The 19,871-nt window shown below is 54.5% G+C and overlaps 1 protein-coding gene and 1 long non-coding RNA gene across 3 annotated transcripts in view; one reads left to right on the top strand and one right to left on the bottom strand.

The window, feature by feature from the left end:
- Runx3 (RUNX family transcription factor 3) overlaps positions 1–19,871 on the top strand; it is a 58,899-nt gene that overhangs the window by 18,708 nt on the left and 20,320 nt on the right. For both annotated transcript variants that reach the window (XM_087907034.1, XM_087907033.1), the window contains exons 2-3: positions 14,938–15,197; positions 17,396–17,552. In XM_087907034.1, coding sequence (XP_087763160.1) covers positions 14,938–15,197; positions 17,396–17,552 — 417 coding nt within the window. The remainder of the gene's footprint in view (positions 1–14,937; positions 15,198–17,395; positions 17,553–19,871) is intronic.
- On the bottom strand, positions 11,163–16,245 carry LOC148121667 (uncharacterized). Its single transcript, XR_015738059.1, has 2 exons — positions 15,777–16,245; positions 11,163–12,220 (listed from the first exon to the last, which is right to left on the bottom strand). It is a non-coding gene; the product is annotated as an uncharacterized LOC148121667 (long non-coding RNA).

Here is a 19,871-nt window from a genome sequence, read left to right as displayed (position 1 = left end):
GCTCCTGGCATAGGGGGAAGGGTGGTTTTTCTTTTGTTTCCCGATACAGGGTCTTTCTATGTAGCCCTGACTGGTCTAGAATTCACCTTGTAGAGTAGGTTGCCCTCAAACTTGCAACAATCCTCCTTCCTCGGTCTCCCCAGTACCGGGCTACTTGCTTCCAACACACTTTATCTCGCCAGTGGTCTGGAAGTCAGCGCGATCTCAACCCATCTGGTGGGCACGTGCTGAGCTCCGGGTGTGTAACGAGGACTTGCCTCAGCTAAGGGGATGGAACGGAGGGGCACCCAGGATACCTGGCTTTCGGGTAAACAAGGAAAACATAGCTGTACTGGGTCCAGGTTTATAGATTTTTCCATCTGTTCTGTCTGGGAGACTCCAGGACACAAGGGCCACCACAGCTGAGGCCCTGGTGTCTGCAGGGGAGCCAGGACCCAGGGAGGTCCTTCCCGCTATCCACAAGCCCCGTGAGACCTCTGGAATCCCAAGTGAGAATCAGGGCAGGGCAGAGCTGCACTCTGATGCCCTGGAACATCATCACTGGGTCCTGGTCTGCTACTGGCCCCTGGTACCCATGTCTCTGGCTCCTGGTCTTCATCCATCTTGCCATTCAGTGCTGATGGGCCAGCTTCTCTGATGTCCCCACAGTTCTCTAGCCTATTCCCTACATCTCTCTGATTCTCTCATGGCCCCTCCGTACCCACCTTGCAGCCCAGGAAAGTCTCCATGCCTTTACCTTCATGGAATCCAGCCAAGTCCCCATTGCCCTATAAGATGGGTTATCTCTAGATCTTGGGATAAGGACATGGATGTCCCGGGACTATGATTCTGCCTACATCAGGGGCTCAGAGAAGGAGGAAGTACCAGGCGGAGTTGAGCTGACTAGTACAGACAGACAGAAGGACAGGCAGAGGCGCTGCGGCAGGGGGCAGAAGAGACTTCTGTGGATGAACTGGGGCCATGGAGGGACAGACAGGAGACAAAGACAGAGCTACAGAAGGGTGCAAGCCACACAGGATCCCATCGATGCCAGTCAGAAGGGAGCAGACAGTAAATGATGCTCCCACCCCTCCTTGTCCTCCACTGCCTCAATCCTGTCCCCAGGAGCACCCCATTCCGCTCAGTCACAATGCACTCTGAGAGCATTTACTTCACAGGTTAAAGCAAGCTGCAGCATCCACCTCAGTGGCAGACAGGGCACAGAGCATTTAGAAAAGGCCGCATTCTCCCCAGCCACAGCACCAGGGAGCCAGCAGTGCTTACTGTCACCAAGGGCCAGACTTATTAAAGCTAGTCCCAGATAAGAGAGAATTCCCTGAAGCATGAGAAACCTGAGTTAGAAGTTAAACAAACAGACAAACAAACACTGGGGTGGGCAAAATGGCTCAGTGAGCAAAGGCGCTTGCTGCCAAGTTTGATGACCTTAGTTTGATTCCCCATGACCCACATAGTAGAAGACGAGAACCAACTCCCACAAGTTGTCCTCTGACCTATACACGCATGCCAAAGCATGTGCACAAATAAGTAAATGCAATAAGTTTTGTTTCAAGTAGAAGACCTTTCCATGCGCCAGAAGGGAACTGCCCATGAAGATTAGTAGCATCCCATAGCCCTCCGTGGTCTCCTAGGTGGCCACTCAACATCCTGTCACTTCAGCACACCCTGTACAAACCCCTCCTGCTTTGTGAATCAACTGAGAGTCTCACATCTAAAACCTGACCCTGGAAATATTGGGTTCTTTTGTGTTTGAGGGAATGTCTCTGATAGCTAAGAATGGCATTGAGCAGCTGATCCTACGGCTCCACCTCCCTGTGCTGAGACTATAGGTCTGTGTCATCTCCAATTTATTGGGTGCTGCGGAGAGTTGAGACCAGGGCTTCCTGGTGCTAAGCGTTGTCTTCACCAGCTGAGCTACAATCTCAGTCCAGATCCAGGACAAAGAACCTCTGACTTGGTCAGATCCCTTAACTTTGAAGGGCGGCAGTGTCCCCATGTGTAAGTGTGGGGAGGGGTCCCAAACCTATGTGCCACACAGAGGGAATAGAAAGACAGCAAGAGGACACAATGTCCCACAGCCTCCCATTCCTGGAATCCCCTCGGTCCCTGTCTCCTGACCTTCTCCAGGGTGTGGCACTGGCTGGCTGTGGGTCTCCAGCCTCCAGACCCCTCTCCCCACTGCCAGCGTAACCCCCGACTCTCCGGGCTCCTCCACGTGCTGGGTGGCAAGGCTTTGCCACAACCACATGAAAAGCCATTTCCCCGGGGTGTCCCCACACCTGGGAAAGCCGGCAGGGCGCCCAGCGCGGGCCCCGCCCCGCGGCTGGAACACCGGGCGAGATCAATGCGGCCGGCGGGGCGTCGCCACCTTGTTCCAATCAGGGCCGGGCGCCTTCCGCTGGGGACCGTGCCCAGCGCCAGCCCTGGTCCTTTCAGGCGCAGCCTGTGACCCGCAGGAGAGCCGCAGTCACAGTGCTAGGGCCACAAGTCGTACCCTGGCAGCGCCACCTGAATCCCTCCACCTCTCCAGCCTCAGTTTCCTCAGCTTTCAGGAGCCTGAATCTGCCTCCATTTCTCAGGGCTAGTGTGGGAAAGCAGAAGGGATGAAAGACAGCGGACACCCAGAGAGAGGATGGCAGGGGCAGGAGCCTGTGAGGAAGGAAGGCGGTGTCCTGGGTGAGCCTTGCTATCCGCAGTTGGCTCTTTAATCCTCCCCAACCCTCAGGGCGTAGCCCACAGTCACCTCCCCTGGGAGGCCCTTCCTGGCTGCCCTAAGGCATCGGTGGCCGGTCCACAGCACCGATCTCTCTTCCCATCTGTTTCAGCAATGTCTCCGGTCTTCCCTACCTCATCCATGTCCCCAACACTCGTGGCATATTGCGTGTCCTGGATGTAACAAGAAATAGAATTTGGTACCTCCCACCTCATCTCTTTATCTCCACCTTCCCTTAGAAGTACACAACTCCTGAGCCCAGGAGTTGTGGCTCTGGGAACCAGGTTGAGGTGAGGACAGAGCATGTTTCTAAGCTAAAGGCTTTGTCTGATTGTGGTACTGAGATTGGCTGGGAGAGAAACGCTGGGCCCGAGGACGTTTGCGAGCCTGTGAAAGCCAACTCTGGGCATGCCACACTCATCAGTGAGAAACTCTCACAAATGACAAAGAGAACCCCTGTCTGAGCCTGTTGCCAAGATGGTGGGGCAGGGTTTTATGAACCCACTCCAGCCCAGGGTCAGCTGCCCACATCCTCAACGTCTCCCTCCCCAAGGGCCACAGACACGCTGAGAAGGAAGGGACAGCCAGCTGCTCAGTGCACAGGGCTGCTCAGCTGATAAACAGTCTTCCCAAGCAGTCCTTGCCATTCCCACTGCTGGCCCTTGATCCCTAGCGCCCACTGTAGAGTCAGGGCCACAGGTCTGTCCTGCTTCCTGGAGTCTGCTTCGCTCTGACCCTATAAGGTTTGTTGTGAACTTGGACCAGCTGCCAGTTTTCCCTCAGTTTCCTCCTATGAGAAGGGGGTGATGATTGGAGGGGGCCCAATGTCTAAGGCAGCTAAGCCAAGTACATGAATTCATCTGCAAAACATATCTGGTTTATATTGTTAAGAACGAGGGTCCGTGGGTAGACGTGGGGTGCGGCTGCTGCACAAAACAGCACAGTGCCAACACCCAGAGTCCCGCCCGCCCAAGCTGAATCCCCAGGCCGAACCCACTCTCACCTGTGAAGTGAACCATGCAGGGACCTAGAGGGTTGTTAGTATTAGAGGAGGCCACAGAGAGCATGCTCAGTGGGCACTGGGTGCCTGCTGGGTACCAGGAGATGCCAATGAGTGAGCCCGCTGCCATGAGATGGCGCCAAGAACAACCAGGCAATTGGGTCGAGAGCTGGGTGGTAGAATGGTGATGTATTTGAAACAGTGATTTGGAAAACATAAATCTAAAACGAACAAAACTGGGGCTGGGGTCAGTGAAACAGCGCTTGTCTGGAATACGGGAAGCCCTGTGTTCAATTCCCAGTACCAGAATAAATTCAGAAGCGAAAACTGAAAGGATCAGCAGTCCCAGGTCAGAAGCACTGTAGACAGTCACACAGCAACGCAAATGCAAGCTTTGCTGGCTTTGGGTTTTGTTGCTGTTCTTCTTGTTCTTGTTTTTGAGACAGGTTCTAACTAGGTAGACCCAGCTGGTCTGGACCTCACTCTGGACACCAACTTACAGAGTTCTGTAAGTTCTGGCCTCGAACTTACAGAGATTTGCTTGCCTCTGCCTCCCAAATACTGAGATTAAAGGTGTGTACCTACCTAAATGTAAGGTTTTTTAAAATCTGTATTTTCTCCCTCCCCCAGAGGTTTGAAAGACAGAGAACCTTTTAAGACTTTTTCTATATATTTATTTATTGACATAACCCAGACTGGCCTCAAACTCCCTGTGTAGCAGAGAATAGCCTTAAACTCCCGATCTTCCTGCCACACCTTTCAAGTGCTAGAATTTCAGCCACACATCACTATACTTTGACTTTAAAATAATTTTTTGAGACAAGATCTATTATGTAGCTCTGGCCATCCTGAACTTTACTATGTAGATCAGCTGTTCTGGAACTCACTTTATAGACCAGGCTGGCCTCGAACTCACAGTGGTTCTCCTGCCTCTGTCTCCAGAGTGCTGGGATTAAAGGCAGACTCCACTCAACCCAGTTGGCTTAATTTTTTGTATATATTTTGCATACCTTTAAAATATTTTACTGTAAACTGGGCAGTGGTGACACGTGCCTAGGGCTACACAGAGAAACCCTGTCTCAAAAAATTTAAAAAAAAGGAAAAGAAAAGAAAGAAAAAGAACAGTGACAAAGCAGTCTCTGCGTCCATCTTGGACTTAGATGGCCAAAGTGAGACTAGGCCCCTCCCCACCACCACACCCCTCCTTGCATCTTCCATTATGAAGGTAGGGATCACCCTCTGGCCCCTGTGCGTCCTTTCTAAATTAATTTTTACTGTACTTATTTACTTATGGGGGAAGGTACACTTGTGCCACAGCACACATTTGGGGATCAGAGGACAACTTGCAGGAATTGGCTCTCTCTTTCTACCATGTGGCTCCCCAGAGATGAAACTCAGACCACGAAGGCTTAGCAGCCTCTTTGCCGGCTGAGCCATTTCACCAGCCTGGCTGTGTGTGTAGGCTTGTGAGAATAGATCTTGGTAAACGTGTAGACCCACCCTAGGGCTCCTGAGTTGTGAGGCTGAGGGGGTCCTGAGGGTGGTTTTGTCTCCCCATAAAATGGGGCATCAATTAGTCCCAGGGAACTCCTGTCTCACAATCTGAGGCAGAGATGGGGTTGCAAGGTCTGAACTCAATGTAGCCCAGGAGCTTCTCTCCATTTGTTTAATAATCCTTTTCTATTAGCTGACCCTGTCCTGGCTTAGCCCCCTGCCGTATCTGACAACTGAGCTCACTGTCTAATGTTCTGCTCTCAACTTGGATACCTCCCCAGGCAGGGCAGCCCTGAAGCTCTCTTTGGAGAACATTCCCAGAACTTCCTTTGTTTGTGTGGAGCCCAGCACTCACTGTCCCTGGTTCCTCCTCAGCATCATGTGGCCACTGCCACAGGGGGTTCTTCATAGATCCAAAGTGAGCCAGGCATGGTGGTACATACATGTGATCCCATGATTTAGGAGGCAGAGGCAGGAAGATAAGGTGTCCAAGGTTGTCCTCAGCTACACAGTGAGCTTGAGGCCAGATTGGGATATTTGAGACCTTGTCTCAGTATTACTGCTAATGATGATGATGATGATGGTGATGATGATGATGATGATGATGATGATGGTGATGATGGTGATGATGGTGGTGGTGATGATGGTGATGGTGATGATGATGATGGTGATGATGACAAACAGCGGTCAAGGCTGAGGAGACAACTTAGTGAAGTGTTTTCTGTGCAAGCATGAGGATTTGAGTTCGATCCCTCAGAACCATGTTTTAAAAAGCAAGTGTGATAGCATGTGTGCCTGCAATCTCAGTGTTGGGGGAGTAGAGACAGGAGGATGCCTAAGACTTCCTGGCCAACCAGATTTAGCACCATCAGTGATCTCCAGGCCAACGAGAGATCCTACCTCACAAAATCAAGTGGAAAGAAACTGAGGAAGGCATTAATCTCTGACCTCCATTACTGAACAGGAGTTCTGACTCAGGGTGCCCCCCTGCCCAAACAAAGTCCCCAGTGGCCACAACAGGGTGTCATGTGACATGGCTTCTGTATCTTCCCCACACCAGGTCCCTGGGGTGTCACAGGGCCTTGACCAAAGGGTCCAGTGATTACTTTTCAAGGGAGCACCAGCTATAGCCACTGTGTGAGCCCCCGTGTGCCAGAACCTCACACTCCACTTTGGGCACTGGAATGTTCCCCACTTCCAGGTGAGGTTGATGAAGCAGAGTGGGGAATGTGTTGATCTAAGCAGGAACCCAGGGTCCAGCCCCGGCTAATGCTCTGCTCTCCAGGTCTGGAGGTGTGGGGTGGGGTGGGGTGGGGGTTCTGCTACCGGCCAAAGTCATCCTTCTTTGAACCAGGTGGATGGTATCCTGTCCACCCTGGGACAGTGGGGGAGGAGTGAAGCTCAGAGGCAGGGCAAGGATGGCTTCCCACACCACCTGCCCAGCCGGTCCACCATCTGCTCTTCCCTCCAGCTACCCAGTGGCAGTCCAGCCCTGAGAAGGAGCTCTTCCTCTGGAAGCACATGCTGCTGGATGTTGGTGGGGAAGGAGGTGTAGAATGCCGCCTGAGCCCGGGTCATAGTTCTCCGACTCCATAAAGAGCAACTCCAAGACCCTGCAGAGCTGGTGCAGCGAGCATTGCCCTGCTTCCAAGATGGCACCTGTCCCTGTGTTCTCCAGAACAGCCTCAGCTGCTTCCCACCCCTTTATAAGATGCCAGTCTGCCGGCCACTGATGCACACAGCTCTCTTGGTGTAAACCCTTCCCAGAGACCTTACCTCAATCCTAAGGCAGTGCGAGGAAGTCTCTGCAGTGAGCTGGGGCCATGCTGACCACAGTGGGGGATCATTAACACCTGTCAGGAAGTGTGGCTGTGACTTCTGTGCTTGGCACTTAAGGTCCCTGACAGGCCAGTGTGGCTAGGGATATGGGATGAAAGCAAATGGAGCCGCTACTGGCAGTCAGTGCCCAGAGCCAGAGGCAGGGTCCTGCCAGCACCCTGAGCAACCTGGGCAATTGAGTGCCCTTTCCTGGCTTTCAGTTTCTCCAGCCACGGGATGGAAAATAGGCAGACCTACTGTAGGTGAGTAAATTCTAGGTCTCTTAAGGGTGAGGCCGGAGCCAAGCCACTGTGTCCCTGAAAGAGAGTGCGAGGCCCAGGGAAGAAAGGGACTGCCCTGACTCACCTTCTGACACCAGGGCTATGAGTCTCAGACTCAAGTCAGGCCATAGGACCTGATGGCTGTTGGCTCTGTTCTACATCCCAGGCTCAGGCCAATGACCCACGCAGGGGTTAATAAATGACACAAAGGGCATAGAACCTACTCCTCAGCCCAGCTCTGTGGACACAGGCCAGGGCCACCCGAACCAGACTCCCCTCATTGTTTATGCTGTGCTTTCTATTGCTCGGTAGTAACAGCGAAGAAGCCTGACCGTGCATGCCCATCTTGCCCGGCAAATAAGGAAGACTGCAGAATAATGCAGAGCGGTCGGGAACACTTGCTTTGGGGCTGAGGACCTGAGTTCAGATCCCGAGCATTCATGGAAATGCTGGGTGAGTGTGACAGTCAGAGGCAGGGGGTCCCCAGAGCAAACTGGCCAGCCAGACAAGTTGTATCATCCCATGAGCTCTGGCTTCAGTTGAGAGACACTGCCTCAGTGAATAAGGTAGCAAGTAACCAAGGAAGATTCCTGATGGCAATCTTGGGTCTCTGCGTGTGCACATGTGTGTTCTAACACACAAAGAAACACACACACACACACACACACACACACACACACACACACATACACACACACCTTGTCTTGAAGTCTGGGAGAACTGAATTCAAATCTTGATTTCCTTGGCATGCGATCCCTCTGTTCATGCCACAAGTTGTTTTGAAATTCACCTAAGTTACTCTAAGCAAAAGAAGCAATGCGTACCCAGTACACCCTTCCACCCTACACGCCAAGCCGTTGGCATGGGGTGGGTACCTAGCCTATGGGAGATCTACGACCAGGAATGGCCACACGATTTGGGGGACCCCATGGAAAATAAAAACACAGATCCTTATTCAGCAGGTACTAAAAGTTTCAGAGGTCCTGTGGCAGAGCATGTGCCCAACATAGTGCATGCCCTTCCTAGAGCAGGGCCCTGTGACACCACACAGGTCACACCCTAGGGAGCTGGCACCACCTCAGAGACAGTCAGGGAGAGCTTAGACCCAGCCCAGGTGGAGAAGCTGAGGCCTTTTCTAGCAGCTAAAGGCCTTACACTGGGGCCAACCCTGTTCCCTGTGCTGCCTGCGGCCGAGAGGGTGACCGCCGGCCCCTGCCACTGTCGGTGGTCATGGAGGAGGCATAAAAGCCTGACTGTTCTCCACCTCGGAACGCCTGTTTTTATCTCACACCATGCATACAGTACATAGCTGCTTTCTTTCCGCAGAGGGCTGCACTTTTTTTTTTCTTTTCCAAGGGCGATGCTGGAAAGCCATGTGGCTTTTATTGCTGGCAGGAATGTCGGCAGCGTTCCTCCCCACCACATAAATGGAGCCGTCATCTTCAGCCTTGTAAGGCCAAGGCTGCTCCCCTTCAAGCCATCAGCCTCTGAGATTAATTAAAGTTTCACAAGGACTGACAGGCATTAAGACCTTTTTAGAGAGGTGGAAAATCCCTAATAGGACCCTGTGGCCTGGGTACTGCTGGGTGGGCTTCAGGGACAAGGGGGCCTACAACTGACAGAAGATCGGGGACCCAGCCAGCAAGAGGTGGCAGCAGGAGATGCCCAGGCTTTACCTTAGTCTAGGCTGTGATCTTAGCACAGCCCCTTCCCTCCCTAGGTCTTGGTTCTTGCATTTGACAAAGTAGGGGTCTTGAATTTGATGTCTTAGTGTTGGGGACTGTGGACCCTCAGACCCTGAATTTTCTATGACCCCTTGCCTGCCGGAGTAAACAACTTGTTTCCCTGTGCTTGCAGCTGCTCTGAGCACGAGACCCTCATGAGTTCATGATGGTGGGAGGGGGGTTCTGGTGGGCTTGCAGCTGGAAAATCCCGAGAGCTAGGGCGAGGCCATTAGTCAAGAAAAGCCCTATATAAGCTGCCCTGGAACGCAATAAAATGGGCATTCTTGTTTCAAGGATGACCCATGTCTCTCTCTCTGTGTTTCAATCTCCAGCCCTTTGCCTGACTCACCAACCGTCCCATGGTACAGTCGTTACACTACATCTTTAGGGGCTTCATTTTTGACACTCGTATTCTGAAGCCAACCCAGGACACCTCTGCCAGGATTCTAATTCTGTCCCGTGGCTGTCACTTCTCCAAACCGATTCTTCCCCATGAAACAAGAAAAGTGGTCAGGAACATGAGCTCTGGGGTCATGCAGCCTAGATGGAATCCCAGTTCTGTGGTTTCCCAGCTGTGTAACCTTGTGTAAGTTTCTTTCTTTTTTAAAAAAAAAATTTTATTCATTTATTATGCATACAATATCTGCCTACATGTGTGCCTGCAGGCCAGAGAGGGCACCAGATCTCATTACAGATGGTTGTGAGCCACGATATGGTTGCTGGGAATTGAACTCAGGACCTTTGGAAAAGCAGGCAATGCTCTTAACCGCTGAGCCATCTCTCCAGCCCCTTGTGTAAGTTTCTTAACCATTCTGTGCTTCTGATTTTCTCACTTGTAAAATAGACATGATGACAGGGGTCCCCCAAAATGCTTTAAGGAAGCATAAGTGAGCAGGAAGTGTAGAGGTGACCGCCACTTATAGGGAGGAGCTCTTCCTGTCCCTGCCTACTGCAGCAGTCGCCCCCCCCCCTGCTGTGTGGACATGATAGGCTCGAGCTGGCGGGTAAATGACAGATTTTTTTGTCAGAATCCCCTTGGGCTCCAGGTGCAAAGTGGGGGGTCCCTGCTGTGGTGCTGGCGGGGAGTCAGTGAGACTGTTGATCTGGTGCCAGGGAAGAGCCTTCTTCTGGAAGCCCAAGTCGTCCTGGAAACCCAGAGAATGAAACCTCTGCCCTGCAGGGGCACGGGGAGACTGAGCGAGGGAGTGAGCGAGCATGCGCAACAGAGGGCCTGAGAACCCGGGCTACCAAGCTGGACCAACTCCCTCCAGATGTGGAGACTAAAGTGGGCTTCCTCCGCACCCCCGAAACCCAATGACCTCCCTCGGGATTGATCTGCATCCAGATAGTACAGATAGGAGGGAGGAAGTCCCCATCCTATAAAAGGCAATTGTGTTCTGGGAGTGCGGGGATGGCTCACGAGTTCTGGTCACCGATAAAACCTGTCTGGTGTCCCCGGGGTTGGAGAGTCAGCTGGAACCAAGGACTACTTAGGAAGCGCACTCTCCTTGTTCAGATGGGAACCTGAAGGCAAAGGGCAATGGACCAACTCTGGTCCTCCCGCTTTCTGCTGGGGGCTGGGATCGCATCCTCCCTCCCTCCAGCTTAAGGCAGCCTGGCCCCTGCTTTGCACACGGAAGCACTGCGCTCCCTTTCGGTCTGCAGTCTGCGCTCAGCCCTGGCTGCACCTCCCCGCTTCCTCCGCCTTTCTGAGGTATTTTCTAGGTCTTCTGGGTTTGAAGGGGCTGCTGGAGCCACATTCCCGTTACAATGAATGGCACTGAGCGCTGCTTTAGAGGCTGGAATCATCTCAAAGCCAGCACCCGGCCTGGTTCTTGGTCAGGCCTCAGCCAAGGGAGGACTGGTTTTCCAGCCTGGTTTTCCAGCCTGGTTCCATTTGAGGACCAGACTCCCCCAGAGCTAGGAATGGTGTCCCTCGCTCCCCTGCCTTCCTCTAAGTCTGACTATCCCTTCTGCAATTGAAAGTCACACCCGTCCTCCCACCCATTCCGGATCCTTCCCTCAAGTCACCCAAGTCACCCAAGAGAGGTGAGGCAGAGTTGAAACCTCTGAGGTAGGGGTCCCCGCCTTTCAGGAATTTAGCTGTATTACCATGTTCCATGCGCACAGCCAGGTTACATGACATCTTTTTTATTTCGATATTTTATACCGTGTACCTGAAAATGGGACGCAGCTCTCCCTTTATTAACAGCTCTTTCTGGCTTTTTCTTTCTCTGCCTTTAGGGGAGGTTCACCGCTCCCCCCCTCCCAGCAGGAACCGCTTAGCCTCCTCCCAATCAAATCGTGTCCGGTGTCCAATAGAAGTGAAGTTCCTTCTGGGACAGGAAAGTCCCCTGAGAGTTCCAGGGACTAGGCAGGAGGCAGGATCCACACTGGGTCCCTCGCACGTGGGTGCCAGGACCAGAATGGAGAAATTCAGTTTCTAAAGGGAACAGACACCTGCGGGGGCGGTGGGAGCTAAGGTGTGCTGTTGGTGGTGATGTTCACTTGCTGTTTAGGTCGGGGCTGCTTGCGGAAGGGAGATAGTGAGAGTCTGGGAGCCTGGAAAGCAAGAAAGCCCTTGAAGGTCGCCTCCTCCAGGGCTAGCTCTGTTTAAAGGCAGGCACCAGACAGTCTTTAGGTCCCAGGTAGCCCCTCTGGCCAGCCTAGGAGGAAGGAGGGGCAAGATGGCCATGGCCTTAGCCTGGACTCTGAGTCCTGGCAAGCTGTGTGGAAACTACAACCTGATGGGTGTTTCACCGCTGAGGGTGTGGCACTTGCCAGAGACAGACGGCATGACAGAGCATCCCTCTGTGCTAGGCCCGTGTCAAACATTTTACACATTACTGCCAGCGCAGCTGTTACCCCTTGTACAGATGAAAGGAAGGCTCAAGGATATTTAATGCAGGGTTCTTGGACCAGAGTGATGAAGGAAGACAGACTTAGTAATAAACCAGAGCATAGCTCAGAAACAGGTTCTCCAAAGCCCGCCCTCCCCAGGCTCCAGACTCCCAAGGAATCAGACCTACTCAGTCCTTCTGGAGACAGGGGCAGCACCGCACTGCCAAGAACCCTCTCTTAGGTGGAGGTCCCTCTCAGGAGAGGGGCTGCTGTAGATGACCCAGGCTGGTCCAGTTTACCCAGCAACGTATAGGCAGGTGAGAGGGGAGCTCCGACCGCCGGCTTCCTGGCCCTGCAGAGGACACTCCGAGGTGCTCTTTAGTGGGGGCATTTTAGAGACAGCAGAATAGTGTCTTTCAGTAGGACAGAAAAGGAGATGGAGCATATGGGAGGGGGGAGGGCGTGATGGGTCCTAGTTGGTGGCAGGAGCTCTCTGAAAACTGACAATACCGAAATAGGTCTCGGCTTGTCAGTACAGAGCAGCAGAAAGAAGCTGACGGATCTAAGGATGAAAGTTTGAGCCTTCTGTCCTAGCCTCAGAATGGGTCTCAGAAGTAGAAACGGTGCTTTTCTGTTGGAGAGAGTTCTGCTGGTCACAGGCCCTTCGGGTGTCCGAAACTCCGGATGAGGGCACCTATCCATTAGAGCCAGGACAAGCCCTAGAACTAACACCACGCCTTTCGTTGTCCGAAACGTGGCCGCAGACACAGTGAGGCGAACGAGCACTCTGTCCAGAAAGCTGTTCTTTCCCGGCTCCCGGGAAAACCTAGGCACTGCAGCTGGCGCACATCTGTGCGCTGAGTCTGGCGGGGCGACTCAGCAGCCAGCAAGGCGCCAGCGCCAACTAGTGGAAGGTTCCGGTCACTGCTTCAGCCCTAATGTCCCTGCGCCCGAGAAGTCCGGCTGCTTACAGTTCCCCAATCCTTGGTTCTGGTGCCCGCAGGTGCCTTCCAAGGGTTGAGTACGGATTTGGGGTCAGACACAGGGTTACCCCAGAACCTCATTTTCTGGAAACCCGTTTGTTAACTCGCTGTAGGGACAGAAAGAGAAATCCTGCGGAGGAGCTAATAAACGGGGCAGATGCAAACGGGAAACGACTGGAGAAATCGAATTTACACGCCATTGAGTCTCACAAGTCATAGTCATGGCCCACAGTCATTCGAGGGCAAAGTAGGTGGCTCGTCGTGGGTATGAACCCTACCTGGTGGCAAGCAGTGGTCCCTTTCCAGGGGAGGCCCCTGAGGGCACATGTACCATAGCCAGGCTCCCACGATTTCCTCTGGAACTGAGGTCGTTGCTGGAGCTTCTGACTGTGCAAGGACTTCGGTCTAGTGATGGGCGACTCGAAGTCACTAGTTCACTAAAATGTCCAGCAAGGGACCCTCACTATCCCTTGCTTTCTTGATGGCTCGGGGCGCTAGCTTGAGGCCCATAGAGCAGTGCAGGACAATTCTCCTGGTGTTCCTCAGATTAGGGGACAGAACTCATCCGCACTGTCATGCACCTAGGGCCTCATTTCGTTTTTAACAAAATGGATTGTGCTAGGCTGAGCTCCAGGATGAAGTCTTGATGCCGCCGTTGAATCCTAGGTAGTGTTGCTCTTGGGGCTCGGAATTGGTCGTTAGAGACAGGTCCAGTCCACCGCCACTGGCAACGAAAATGCAGTCGAATTTCCAAAGAACCGAGAGAAACTCAGGCGTTCGTTCCGCAGTCCCTGGGGTGCACCTGAAGAGAGGGCAGCACCCAGTGACTGTAGGCTTCGTTAGGCTCTCCTCCCCTCTGTAGCCCTATAGTTGTGGGTCTGTGCACCCATGCCAGGCCTAGGAGCTGAGGAGAAGGAAACGTTGCTGGTACTGTACCCCAGGAATGGCTGGGCCACCAGGCATGAGCAACAGTGCAGACTTTGAGACCAATTTCCTACAGGGTCCCTGACAGTACTGTAGAACACAGCACACCCGGGCCAAGAAGACGATGGCTTTGCCCTAGGAAGACCCCTTTCCACCCACAGGGAGAAATCAGTCCGGCCCCTCTCCAAGTCACTGACAGCCTTCTTCCTGCCACAGACTCGTGTCCCTTTCCACGACACGGGAAGGTGCATGCATAAGGGGGGTGACACCAAAAAGCACACGTGATGCGGGCCCTGCTGTATTTTTCAAAGAGCCACGGGCCGCCACGACGGAAAGGCCTATGAGATCCTGAAACTAGTTTTGCTTAGACAGAAGCAAAGTGGTTGACCCCAACCCACTGTTGTTCAGTGTGGGAGCCCCCATTCTGTGTTCTCCGAAGGTTGACACAGAGGCTATAGAGGGCCAAGGCCGCGCGGAGCTGGGGAACGTGCAATCCCGCGTGGGGTGGAAGCTCTCAGGTCAAAATCGTTGTGGGGTAGAGGGAGTGAGGAACCAGCCTTGGGTGTCACCGCAGCGACCAGCTGAGGGTGCAGGTTCCGGGCTGCGGTGGCCAGAGCTGGAGCAGCCAGGCTGCGACCCGGGGGGGGGGGGGGACCGAGACGCAGCCAGGACGCTGGAAACCGATTTCTGCCCAGGTTGCAGCGACTGCTCCCGACTCCGGGGAACCGCGGCTCCCGCGCGGCTGCAGGGACGCCGGTGTCTAGACCTTTCGGGGCGGGGCCTGGCCCCTGCAAGGCCCGCGCGGGCCCCAGACGCCCGGTCCTGCCTGGCGAACCCCGAGCCTGGGGGCTGCGATTGGCTGCGCCCCGCGTCGCTCGCGCGGCCCCGCCCCGCGGCCCCGGGTACTAACCCCGCGCGGGCGGCCGCGGCGCCGCCACTTGATTCTCTAGAATCCGGGCTGGGGCCGCGGCCGCAAAGTCCGTGGGGCGGCCGCGCGCGCGGGATGCGGGACTAGCGGGCGCGCGGCCGACCGTCGGGGCGTCCCCCCCTCCGGCGCCGCCCCCCGCGCTGGCCGGGCCCCGCGCCGCCGCCTTCCCGCCTCCTGCTTCCCGCGGCTGCGGCCGCCCGCGCCCTGACGGCTGCGGTATGCGTATTCCCGTAGACCCGAGCACCAGCCGCCGCTTCACTCCCCCCTCCACGGCCTTCCCCTGCGGCGGCGGAAAGATGGGCGAGAACAGCGGCGCGCTGAGCGCGCAGGCTGCCGCGGGCCCCGGCGGCCGCACCCGGCCCGAGGTGCGCTCGATGGTGGACGTGCTGGCCGACCACGCGGGAGAGCTCGTGCGCACCGACAGCCCTAACTTCCTCTGCTCCGTTCTGCCTTCGCACTGGCGCTGCAACAAGACCCTGCCGGTCGCCTTCAAGGTGAGTGCGGGGGGCCGGACCGGGAGGACATGGAGGAACCTGGGCGCCCCGATTGTAGGAACCCAGGTTGGAGAGGGCATGGGGAGCATTGGGCTGGGAGGACACGGAGGGAGATGACAGCTGGCAGGACACGGGGGTGCCCGGGCGCCCCTGCTGCAGGGCCCCAGGTCCGGAAGGGTTCCGCTGGACCCCAGATGCTCCCGCTATAAGAGTCCAGACCCCAGAGAACTTGGGGACACCAGGTTGGGAGGAAAGGGGAGCATCCAGACAGTAGGACGCAGGAGTGCCTGGTCACCCACGCTGCAGGAACCCAGGCCAGGAAGGACGTGGAGGGAACCTGGGTGTCCCTCTGCAAGAGCCCGGGTCCAGAAAAATATGGTTTACCTAAGTCAGGGACGATACAGGAGGGCGGCCAGGAGAACTGGGCGGGGGAGTCCTCCCGCCGCTCCTGCTGCAGTAGCCAGTTGCCGTTACCGGGTACCCCGCGTTGAGATCGGTGCACCGCGGCCTCACGGCCACAGAACGCGAGGATTTGGGGAGCTCCCTCACGGATGCACCGACAGCTTGGAGGGGCAATACCTTTCCACCTGGCCTTTGCAGGGCCCTGCGTAGTATGGCGACGTGGAAACGAGATGATTGGGGCTTCCAGATTCCTCCGGGCACAGCCTAACCCGTAACCGGGAAGAGGATCACCAGAGCTGGGCAAGGACCAGGGAGGAGTGGGGTGCAGAGGGCGAGGAGGGCCTGGCCTACCCCGAGGCGCCGCGCCTCCTGCGCTGCCGCAGAAACACTTCCTTCCCACACTCTCCACCTCGGGCGGCTGAAATATTGCACGGGGCGACCATAGGCCGATCCTGGAGCGCGGTTCCCTAAAGGGCTGCCTCCCTCAGAAGTCTGCATCCCGAATGACAGGCTTGGGACTCCATCCTAGTAGCCCTGAGTCGTTCAGAGAGGTTTTTTTTTTTTTTTTTTCCAACTATGCCAGGGATAGGCAAGTGTTTCATTTTCTTCTCTTCTCTTTCTTTCTCTTTCTTTCGTTGTATTTTTTTAAAGGGGGGCAGCCAGATGAAACGAAAACGCCTTGGTTTTCCCCTAAACCTTTCACAGCTGCCGCGAGAAAGGGCAGGGCAGGAAGGGCCAGCGGCTGGGGAGGTAGTGGTGCCCGAGGTGGCTGGAAAGCCGGCTGCTGGCAGCTGAGGCCCTCCTTGCTCCCATTAAGACTTCAAATTGGAGAGAGAGGGAGGGAGGAAGGAAGGGAGAGAGAGAGAGAGAGAGAGAGAGAGAGAGAGAGAGAGAGAGAGAGAGAGAGAGAGAGAGAGAGAGAGAGAAAGAAGACTAGAGACTCTTTGAGGTCTCCCGGGTGACATCTTAAAATACCAGTGGGGGAAATCTCCCGGGGAGGAGGGGGAGGAGGCCCGTGTGACTGTAATCGTCAGATCGTCAGATCGGAGGTTTTACTGTCACTTGGAGCTTAAAAGGAATCTTTGAAATTAAAAGAAGACAGGATGTTGACAGGAAATCTGGCCTTTTTAATCAGACCCCAAACATTTTCTCCTTGAAATCTTTACCATCTGGATCCCCAGTCGCTGCACACGGCAGCCACGTTTAAATGGCTGTGACTCTGTTTAAAGTCTGGTTCAAAAGGCATCTGCCTCTTGGTGTGCCTTGGGTGGGGAGGAGGGGCAGCTCCACCCACCCATCCAGCAGTTCCCAGCAGGTACGCGCGCGCGCGCGCGCGCGCGCCGTAGCCATCAAAACGGGGGTTTTCTGGATAAGCTTGCAAAGCAGCAGTTTTGTTTTACATTTTGCCTTTTCTCTACATAACGAATCCAGACTCCGCTGAGGCTATTTAACTGGGCCTTGGCCGCATGGCCGGGCCAAATTTTGTACCCCAAAGGGCGATGCATGAACTGAGAGCAAGGAGTATCCCCGTTGTTACCATTGCTGATTCTTTTGCTAGGAGCTATAGTCTTCTTTAGCGCCCCGCCCTTAGCAGTGACCTTGCTGATTGACAGCTCTAGCTTAGACTAAATTTAATAAAAAGGGATGGTTTCCTGGGGCTCACATTAGCCATTGGACCCAGGATTTAGGTACGGAGGGTAGAGAGTTCATCCATCCATACTGGAGGAGCTACACCATTTGGCCTGTTCTACCTCTTGGCCTTTCTCAGCTGTCCTCTTTCCTGCCGGTTTCCTCAGGTGGTGGCGCTGGGGGATGTGCCTGATGGGACGGTGGTGACAGTGATGGCGGGCAATGACGAGAATTACTCCGCGGAGCTGCGCAACGCTTCCGCCGTCATGAAAAACCAAGTGGCCAGGTTCAACGACCTTCGCTTCGTGGGCCGGAGCGGGCGAGGTGAGTTGGAGGGACCCTGGGATGACAAAGGTGGGGACAGGAATTGAGGGAGAATTCTGGGTCTCAGCAGGACCCCCGGGCGTAGATCTGCAAGCCCAGTGCTGTCAGGATAGCGCTTCTTCTCCGTTTCACTGCCCTTTTATGTGGATATATTTATGGTCTCTTATTAGTAGAGTTTTCTCCCAGGTTCCAGGGTTTAGCAACTCCTAAAAGCCTCTAGTGCTGCTGCCTTGTCCCATTAGCATCCCTGATCTCACAAAAGATGCTGGAAGAAGGTCCTGTGAGCACAAGTCCAAACAGGGTGTGGATGTCTTTTGGTTGGGGCCTAGGCACCCCAGCCACACGCCCCAGGGGCAGGAGTCCCCGTGGTCTCCGGAGAAGAAGGGGAGAATTCAGAGTGGACCGGTGAATGTTGGAAAGAGAAGTTTGGAGGCTACCATTCCAGCTCGGGGATCACGCTAGTGGCTACCCTGTCAGTCTCACCCCCCCCCCCCCCCCCCCGTAGTGGCAAGAAGGCAGGACCAGACGCCACAGTGGCTGTCGCCAGGGGCTGTTGAGTGGGAGGCGCTGGGACCCGAAACCCGTCATCAAGTAACTCTGGGGTGGAGGAGCCCTTCTGGTTCCCATGCCCTGAGGATAGGAGGATCTGCGGCTTTAAGGCCAGCCTGCTGAGAAGTGGCTGAGCCTTGAAGTGGCTAGGCAGTCACCTTCCTCCGAAGCTCTGCAAGCCCTCCAGGGTTAGGAAGTGAGTTGGCTCCTGGCTGCCAAGGCTGGGGCAAAATGGTACTTTTCAACACCAATAAACAAGACCTTCTCAAGGCTGGAGTTCCCTGGGAGCCGGCAGCCTGCTCCCACTGGGCATCTGGGCACCATTTTGCCCTCTGCCGCCGTGCGGTATATACATACAAATGTCAAACATATTTTTTGACTTTTCGGCATTAATTAAAACCAGAGCGTTATTTGCATGTAATAACTGTTTACTTGTTACTTTTTATGAAACTGAAATAGTTTACATTCTTTCGAACATTTCCTGTTCCTGTTGGCTCCCTTCCCCGTGCACAGATTTCTTTCAAACGTAGCCCTTAACTGGCTGCAGGTTGATGGATGGAAAATGTTTGCTTTTATGAATTAAGCTCTCATTGCTGCTCCTAATTAGTCTCCAAGCCCCTTTTGTCATCCCCAGTCCCTGAACCCTTTGCAACTTAATCGAAGCCCTGTCCCTGAGTGGACCATCCCTGGTACAGGGCCCAGGTGAGGGGCACTTAGAGCGCCTGTGCCTAGACAAGTTGGTAGAAAGTGAAGCATTCTGGGAGCCCCACAAGGCACTAAGCACTCTGGGCTCCCTCTCCTGGGAAGTGACAGGAAAATTAAAGGGTGATGTTTCTCTGATGTACTGTGGCCTCTCTACCTATTAAGAAGTATTTTTTGCCTTATTTTGAGACAGTCTCACGGCACAGTATAGGCTGCCCTGGAACCTGTTACGTAGTTCACATTAACGGCAGGTTTTCAGCACTGCCTCAGCCTCCTGAGTGCTAGGATCGCGAGTGTATGCTGCCACACCTAGTCCACGGAAGATTTCTTAGTGAATTGTACCACCCCCAGACCCCCAAAGGTCCCTCGGGGAGAGAGATGTTTCTAGGGTGCCACTGATTTGCATGATCTGGGATCTTTTGAGGCTGGGTCTGGGGTAGAAGTTCATTGTCTTCTTGCCGGCCTCAGAGGTTCCGGAAGGAAGGAGGAAGCCCCATAGACATCCCAATGCCAGTAGAACTCTGGACCGAGTGCTCTTGGCTCCTGCTCTTCCAGCCTGCGTTCCAAACCAGCTAAGGACTTCCTGGATAGCATTAGGGAATTGACTTAACCTCTCTGTGCCTCCGTTTCCTTATCTGTGAAATGGGTGGGTGATAATGGCACATTTTAATGAGCTATGGGGTGGATGAAGGAGTTCTCGGGTCCCGAGAGTTGGGTACATGGTAGAGATTTTGCTCTTTAGATGGTTGGCACTGGGAGAGCCTTTGAGGTCCCTTTGAGCACTGCCACACTCTCTGATTCTCTGATTGCAGTGTGGTTTGGCCGGGGGTGGGGGAAACCCAGAAGGTGAGCACTGCGGAGTGGGAGAAATGGAGGCACTGATGTGAGGAAGGGCTGTGTGGAGGTCCAGGGTGCAGGTGGCCACGCCTCTGTCATGCCTGTCCCAACAACTGGGAAATTCCCTCTTGAGAACATTCCTCTGACACGGAGAGCCTGGGCCACTTTAGGTCAGGAGAGAGAACCCAAGAGTCTTCCCTCGCCCTTTGATGTCTGCCAGAACTAAGAATC

Source organism: Myodes glareolus, chromosome 6 (genome assembly GCF_982192425.1).
Source record: "Myodes glareolus chromosome 6, mMyoGla1.1, whole genome shotgun sequence".
Lineage (NCBI taxonomy): Eukaryota > Metazoa > Chordata > Mammalia > Rodentia > Cricetidae > Myodes > Myodes glareolus.
This window is presented reverse-complemented; position numbering and strand designations above follow the sequence as displayed.